The sequence below is a fragment of the Ascaphus truei genome, chromosome 5 (genome assembly GCF_040206685.1).
Source record: "Ascaphus truei isolate aAscTru1 chromosome 5, aAscTru1.hap1, whole genome shotgun sequence".
NCBI classification, from domain to species: domain Eukaryota; kingdom Metazoa; phylum Chordata; class Amphibia; order Anura; family Ascaphidae; genus Ascaphus; species Ascaphus truei.
This window is the reverse complement of record NC_134487.1, coordinates 307108699-307116734: the sequence shown is the minus strand read 5'-3', so window position 1 is coordinate 307116734 and position 8036 is coordinate 307108699. Positions and strand designations below refer to the sequence as shown.

The following is an 8036-nucleotide window of genomic DNA, read 5'->3' as shown; positions in this document are numbered from 1 at the left end:
CACTGTCTGTCTCGGAGTACTTAATGCTGTCTCGGAGTACTTAATGCTGTCTCGGAGTACTTAATGCTGTCTCGGAGTACTTAATGCTGTCTCGGAGTACTGCCTAGACTTACATAACATCACGTTTTTGAAGATAATACAGCTTAATCATGAAATAACGTGACATTAAGGCTATGCTAAGGGGATTTAATATAGGTGTTATTTTTACATATAATTAGCTTTGTGGATATGCATTTACCGCGAGCCAAATAACGTCGTTTCCTGTTTTAGGTAACATCATGTTAATTGCCCTGATTTAACGAAGCTTGGCGCAATGGGGCACGTACTTGTGTAAGGCTCTTATAAAATGTAATCAGGGCGAAACAAACTATACATGCCACAATCAAATGACTTTACTTGCTCATCTTCTTTTATAACATGACATATTTACAAATACATTCAAAGAATAAAGTACTGTCATTTGTGTTAAGGACGTGCAATGTTATTAGGACGAATAAAAAAGACGTTCCGAAATACTTACGGTATTCCAATTTCAAACAAGTTGTTCTGTATCAGTTGCTTTCCTAGCATAATTATACTGAGCTGAATGCACAGTTCCATTAAACAGCCTCCCGGCGCACACTGCAGTTACAAAGGAAACAATGAAGGGGAAAGATTGTGAGTTCTGTCATTCTGAGGTGCAATCATTTCCCCAAATACACTTACTATAGAATGCTTTCAAATGCAATTACAAATAGCCACTCCACAAATAACACAGACTAAATACTGCAGGGTTTTCCCTCATATCATGCAGTCCAAAGTTCTACTTAACCTGGAGAACTGTATTTGCTGCAGGTTCTGATACCTTTTTGTGGACCAACGTAAGAGTTTTTCAATGATGAATTATTATGCTGTGCAGATCTTTTGAAACCTCAGAGATCTTTCTTTGAAGTGTATAGTAAAAGTAATACTAGAAGATGAGATCTGCGAGATTCCTAAAGCCCATAGAGATCGGACTTATTATTAGCAAATCCAGAAATAGATTGATCATTGCAGTAATAATTGATGCATATTTTAAGTGTGACATTTATGCCCTTACTACCCAAAGAGTTATTCTCAAAAGCACAGTAGCTGTTACCGATGGAAGAGACTAGCAATGGCTCCTATCTAAGCTACAATTTGTTTTTAAAATAAACACCAAAGCGGTTTTAGCAATTACAAAAAAAAACCACAATGGCCATTAAGGCAGAAATACTACTTTCCCTCATTTTCTTCTTATTTGTATCTGTATAGCCTGTGGCAATGTATAATGTTACATTCTTACCCAAGCTGGCAATCGTTTGGTGCTCCTGTTATAAAACTGTAAAAATCCTGATTGTGTGCCTAACAAAATGGCCGCCTTCTAACTTATGCTGCAGTTTGTGACCTGCTGCAGCTGATATGCAACATTATATTACTAAGAATAACACATTATAGTCACAGATTTCAGAGTAATAGACAGTAATGAAAAGTCTGCTGTTTGGAACACAGCAACAGATTTGTTTGTGATACTTTGTTACCAAAGGCCAGAGCTGAACAAGGTGTGTGCGATAGCCTTTTTCAAAAGAGGAAGTGGATACGACTTTCTAAATGGATGTTATAGCAACCAAAGAATGATCCGTGCATTAAAAAAAATGGTAACAGGAGTTTTAAAAAAATGCAGACAGTATTATCTAATACTACAGAATGGATTTTTTAATCAGGATTTTCCCAATTTTGCTGCTTTAAACATCTAGCAGAATTTAACATATACACAAAATAATATTCTTAACTGTAATTATGCTTTTACACAAATCCTTTTAATAACCATTAATTATTTCCTGTACTAACCTCTTCTACTCTGTAATCATTGAACATATATGCATAGCTGCCAGGCCGCCCAACGAACCTAGGAACAAAATAATCAGAAACTTACATTTACAATGTATTATTCTACAATGCTATTTATTAATGCAGGGGTGCGCAATCTTGTTCCCCTGCCGGCTCTCCCCCAACCCCTCCTCACCCCCCACCCCACTCCTCACCCCCACCCCTACTCCTCACCCCCCACTCCTCACCCCCCACCCCCACTCCTCACCCCCCCACCCCCACTCCTCACCCCCCACCCCCACTCCTCACCCCCCACACCCACTCCTCACCCCCCACCATACCTTAGCTCCTGCGTTCTGATGTCACGTTGCCATAAGCCGCCTGAGCCAAAGTAAGGGAATTTAGAAGCCGTCGCCGCTCCCCGGCATTTAATTTAAATGCCTTGGGGAAGCGCACAGGGCCTCTGTAACCGCCGCGCCCCCGCAGGGGATCTCGCGCCCCCCACTTTGCGCACCCCTGTATTAATGCATTAAAATGTGTTGATGAACGACTTTCACATTCCACCAATGTTTCTCAGAAATGAGAAACCTCAGTATTCAGAACAAACACATTATTCCCATGTAAATACTAATAAGAAATATTACATTCTCCCGCTGCGTAAGGCCCACATTCTGCAGGCCGGGGAAGGTGTCCCTGACAGGACTCCATCTTATTCCCAGACTGAACATCCAAACACTCTTCTAAGTAATATTTCCCTCTATAAGAAAACTTCCTCTCCTGCACCAAGTACATTTGAAAGAGATATTTATATAATATTCATTCTGCCAAGATACCGCCAGCACTGGAAGACCCTTCGCAGCCCACAGACTTTAATAGGCTGTAAGATCTTTTCCAGCGCCCGACGGCAGGAAACTGCACAGTAGCCATAACCCTATGGTAGGGCAGGAACATGAAGCTCTAACACGGGGTATTACATCCTATTTACTTTAATGGCAGTTAATGTCCGATTAGTGAATCCCATATAAAGTTAAATCAGGCCGTACAGAGCATAGCAGCCTTTCATTTTAATATTGCAATTCCCCGGTGTTTTTCTGGTTTCTATTATGAGATATTACAGGGATACCCGTGTGGGACCTGTGTTCTCCTGGCCGCTTGTCTCACGGACAGTAATTCCTTCTCTAAGCATATCACACACTTTCTAGTGACTGCCAAGGATATGGACAAAACGATGCTAAACCTCATCCCTCCTTAAATCATATTCAAGTGAATTAGCCGTAAGGAATCTGTGCTTATTAGTTTAGTCTTTAACGTGGGAAAATGAACTATTCACACAATACGAAGCTACTACAGCCTTACAAGAGGATATTCGCACTCCAGAAGCAATCTGTGACAATGAATATCACCATATTTAAAACATGCTCTATGGAATCTAAAGAATTGCTTACCTCCCTTTAAAAAAGGCGACATAAAATATGGAGGCATAAGAATTCACAAACTTCAGAAGGAAAGCCTTTAATATCAATCTTTCTTCAAACGTTCTTTCAGTTTTTGGTACCTCTGAAAAAAATAAATTGCAATAGTTTTAAAGGCTTTGTAATAACTTAGAAAACACAGCAATATGCTACTAATACACTTTCTTATACATCCTACAAAAACAGATCTTAAATAATTGTCTTTTCAGGAATTGTTGGTGTTAAAACAGAGGTAAAACTTTGAGTGAAGATCAAAGTTCTAACTTAAATGTCTTCTTTTTGAAGAGGGTCCTGTGTGAGGCTCAAACCTTGCAGATTAGTGACGGATAAACCAGTTTTACTGAATCCAAACCCCATCTGTGAAATCAGGACTGGCGGCAATGGGATTTAAGTAAATCCTGTGGCTCTATGTATAAACGGATAAATGAGGGGAAATCATGACGTGTCTTGTAGCTCAAATGAGTGCAAGTTGAATATGATTATGAACAAATGTTTGAATGAACAATCACATATTGAAATAGCATAAATCAGAATTGAAACATTAAGCTGAATTGTTTATCTACTGGAAAAAAAATGGATTGTGTGTTAACGCTGTGTTACTGGCCAATACGTTTATTATAATGTCATTGAATTGATGCGATGTGACAGGACAAGTCTGAGCTTCCTTCCATTCACTTATTTTCCTCGGTGAGAAACTTATTTTAACCTCCAAAGCCCTTAAGATGAGCATTTAAATGCTACATTGAGCTGTAGTATAACATGAGATAAAAAGAGGATATTAAAAGAATAAAGCACATTATAGAAAATTTTCTAGAACTCGGCAACACAGCGGTCACGATATACTCTTCCACAAATACCAGACACCTCATCACCTGCCGTAATACCAGTGGTGATGCTTGTACCGCTGGCATGGATATGAGCTGGTGCCTCATGCTACAGACACATGATTACAATCATCGTGTTGGCCGTTTCCTCTTTCAGATAATCCCACTCTCCTTATTCTACTTCTGCCTGATGGTTGCTTACACAAGGCTCTATCTAGTCAGAAATAGTCCCACTGGTCACTTTTCGCTGTTATTTGCCAACTTGTCCATACTGGCCCCACACGAGCTCCCTGAAAGGATATTTGCTGTATACTGTGTTTCCATGAGACTCCTCTTGCCCTCATTTGCTCTCCTATTATATGTGGGCTGAGCCTGTGACTCAGACTGTGACTCAGTATCCTCGTTACCGCCCGGTGCGGATCGGTCTCTTACGCTTCACAGAAGCCTTTAAAACCCAAAATAGATTCAGGGTTATCTATCCGTTTCCTAGCGGCGAAAGTCAAACAGCGCCACATTTATTAAGAAAAAGACAAATGCTTTATCTGATTAATCTAGCGCTATTTTTCAGCACTAATGTTCCCTCCGTTCTGCACTCGGGATACTTTGATAAATAACCCCTCGGCCTAAGATCATCAAACTCCATTAAAAAGGCGTTCATATCGCATCCGGTATAAAAAAATAAGAACGCGTGTTTTTACAGCACTGTTACGGCCTATGTCATCTACATTGCGACAATATAAAAATTGCTATACTAATAAATAGGAGTTAATTACAGCGAGTGACGCACTGACGGAGGGGAATCTTCTATACGTCTACCGTAGAAGTATGTAATAATAAGAGTTATTACAAACACTATAGCAGAAAATGCATTAACTCATTTCATGCCTGAGGCTACCAATACATACCACAGGCACCCAAGGGGTTAATACCTTCTTAACACTATACTACCTACGCCTTGCCTACCTAAGAGGCTAGTAAAGCATTGTATAGTCGCCGGGGCATCTGAGGGGCTGATATCTTGTAAACTGTTTGTAATACAGTACCTTCTTAGCACCTATTGTGTTCCAGACTGGTTTGTGTTATATTGTATATACAGTACTGGTCATTATATACATACTGTAAATACGATAGGCTTAACACCGGCCTTGATACATGATAACAATTTGCAGTCATTTTAGAAGTAGCCCTATATCACCGGGTATATGAAGTTGAAAGCCATCATCAAAATGAGTCAAATTGTATAACGAAGTAATTTTGATGTTTGGTTCTGATATTTAGGGTTATTCTGACGTGCGATAAAAAATACTTTATTTTAAGCAGGAACAGGTCAATGACTTGCCTGCTAGAAATACCGCATTTTTGCCGGATAGCCATTTGATGCTTATAGATTATTGGCCCAGTTCCACCGAGATTATGTTCCCTGAGGTTAACTCGAATCCACAAAGCTAATCATATGCAAAAACGCACATTTTACGCCAGTCTTAGCTAACTGTGGCGCTAGCGCCATCCAAACCCTGAAATATGGGTTCTGAGGAAGGGAGTCTGGAAGGGGATAACGCCACCTATAGGCCATACCTCACACCCACATCGTTAAATCCTTGCGTCTGTGCGCCAGTAAATAAAATTAATATTGATGTGCTGTGAAGCGCCGACGACAACTTTTTGTCACAGGAAAAAAAATGATACTATGGGGTTTAATTTGAGCGGAAGTTTGGATGTTGTCTGTTGTGCACACATGCAAATGATATGTATACAAATATTGCACGTATGAGCCACTTTTGAGCACCAGCAATGAGTTAAAATACAGTAGGCCGTCAAGTTTTTCTTGGACGTAATAGTCAAATGCAATGAGGCACAGCCATTCTTCCTGCAGTTATATATATGAACTCGCTGCGCACGATGCGAAGACTAAGAAAATGTAAGGCCAATATAAGAACAGGAATAAGACCTAATGATGTACTGTGTGCCACTAAACATTGCAGGTGAAAATTAGCTTTTTCTACGCAATGCACTCTTTTTCGTTTGTTTTCTAAACAATAGCACGATAAGAAGTAGCTGCAGCAGAGATAAGAAGTAGCTGCAGCAGAGATAAGAAGTAGCTGCAGCAGAGATAAGAAGTAGCTGCAGCAGAGATAAGAAGTAGCTGCAGCAGAGATAAGAAGTAGCTGCAGCAGAGATAAGAAGTAGCTGCAGCAGAGATAAGAAGTAGCTGCAGCAGAGATAAGAAGTAGCTGCAGCAGAGATAAGAAGTAGCTGCAGCAGAGATAAGAAGTAGCTGCAGCAGAGTTAAGATCTGTCACGCCTGTTTGCCCGCAGACCTGGCCAGTCCCCAGTACTGAGGTGGGAAGGGTATTACCACGCACCCACAGCAGTGAGGGCGTGCCCAGAGTGTGGTATGGCGTTGCCGGGCCTGTAGAGAGATGGTTAGTAATACTTGCAACGCCTTTGGAGTTCAGAGTAAGAGTAGTGGTGTCCGTGCGCCAGAGTCCAGGGATACAGAAATCAGAATCGTAATGTTCGTAAGCCAAAGTCCAGGGGTCACAGAGGTCAGAAAGGTAGTGTTCGTAGGCAGGGTTCAAGGGCAACAGAGAGCAGAGTAGTCCAGGACGAGCAGAGGTCAAACCAGGGAAATCCAGGGGTAAGCAGGAGCAGGAACAAAGCTGGAACACAGAGGAGAGCCAAGCATAGGACTGCACACACAGGGGTAACAAGAACTATGCAGAGCAATGATAGAAAGGACAGACAGGGGTTATAAAGGAGGGAACACCAATAGGAGAGAGAGGAGGAGCAGAGGGTGAAGTGGGAGACAGCAGGGATAGGTGAGGAGGAGAAGAGGAGACAGGTGAGCCAGTGAGGGAGATAGCCTGCAGGGCATGAGAGAAGGAGCCAGGAGTCTGAGAGAGACTAGAAGAGGAGCGTGTGCGTGGAGCGCCGCGGGAGCACCCACTGAGGATGAAGGAGAAACGGAGGGAGAAGCCACCGGAGGTAAAGGGACAGGAGTAGAGAGCGAGGGGGGCCGTGAGCAGGGAACACCGCAGCAGGGAACAGGAGACCGAGCGGGTGCGCGAGCCTTGCGGGGAGCGCGTGCTGACGCCGGGATGATGTCAGAGGCTGCCGGAGAGGGACAGCTGCGGGTAGAGGAAGGGAGACTAGCAGGGGAAGGATCAGAGGGGGTAGGCAAGCGTGGGACGTCAGGGACACATGGAGGGGAAGGAATCCCCTGAACTGTCACAGTATCCCCCCCTTGAGGATCGATCTCTGAGCGATCCAGCCACGGTTTCTGGGGAAGTTTTAGATGAAATTGCTGGAGAAGTTTGGGAGCATGAATGTGACGTGCCGGAACCCATGAACGCTCCTCCGGACCATAGCCCTTCCAGTGGACGAGGAACTGGAGCTAGTTTTTTGACCAGCGCGAGTCAATGAGAGAGTGAACCTCGTACTCTTGTTGTCCTAGAGTGGACACTGGGTTGGGTTTATGGGAAGGATCCGGGAAGTGCGAGCTCTGGACAAAAGGCTTGAGTAGGGACACATAAAATACGGAAGGGATCCTCATGGTGGGGGGTAGAGCTAGGCGGTAGGCGTCTGGGTTGATTCTTTCTAAGATTTTGAATGGACCCAGGAATCTTGGTGACAGTTTGGGAGATGGAGTTTTAAACCTAATGTTCTTCGAGGACAACCACACTTTGTCACCATGCTTGAATGAGGGACCTGGTTGGCGACGACGATCTGCTTTGGTTTTTTGTCTAGAGACAGCAGATCGTAGGGACTTAAGGATCCTTTTCCAAGAATTCTGCAGGGTCGTAACATGGGAGTCAGCTGCAGGAACACCAGAAGGGGGGGAGGAGAGGGGAAGACTGCTAGGTTGAAAGCCAAAATTAATGAAAAAAGGAAACTCTTGAATAGACTCATTTTT

At 42.9% G+C, this 8036-nt stretch overlaps 1 protein-coding gene across 1 annotated transcript in view; it reads right to left on the bottom strand.

Moving 5' to 3' along the window:
- Positions 1-8036, bottom strand: part of ANO2 (anoctamin 2) — a 355236-nt gene that overhangs the window by 120664 nt on the left and 226536 nt on the right. The window contains exons 19-21 of the mRNA XM_075603059.1: positions 3273-3384; positions 1849-1906; positions 521-621 (exon numbers count right to left, since the gene is read on the bottom strand). Coding sequence (XP_075459174.1) covers positions 521-621; positions 1849-1906; positions 3273-3384 — 271 coding nt within the window. The remainder of the gene's footprint in view (positions 1-520; positions 622-1848; positions 1907-3272; positions 3385-8036) is intronic.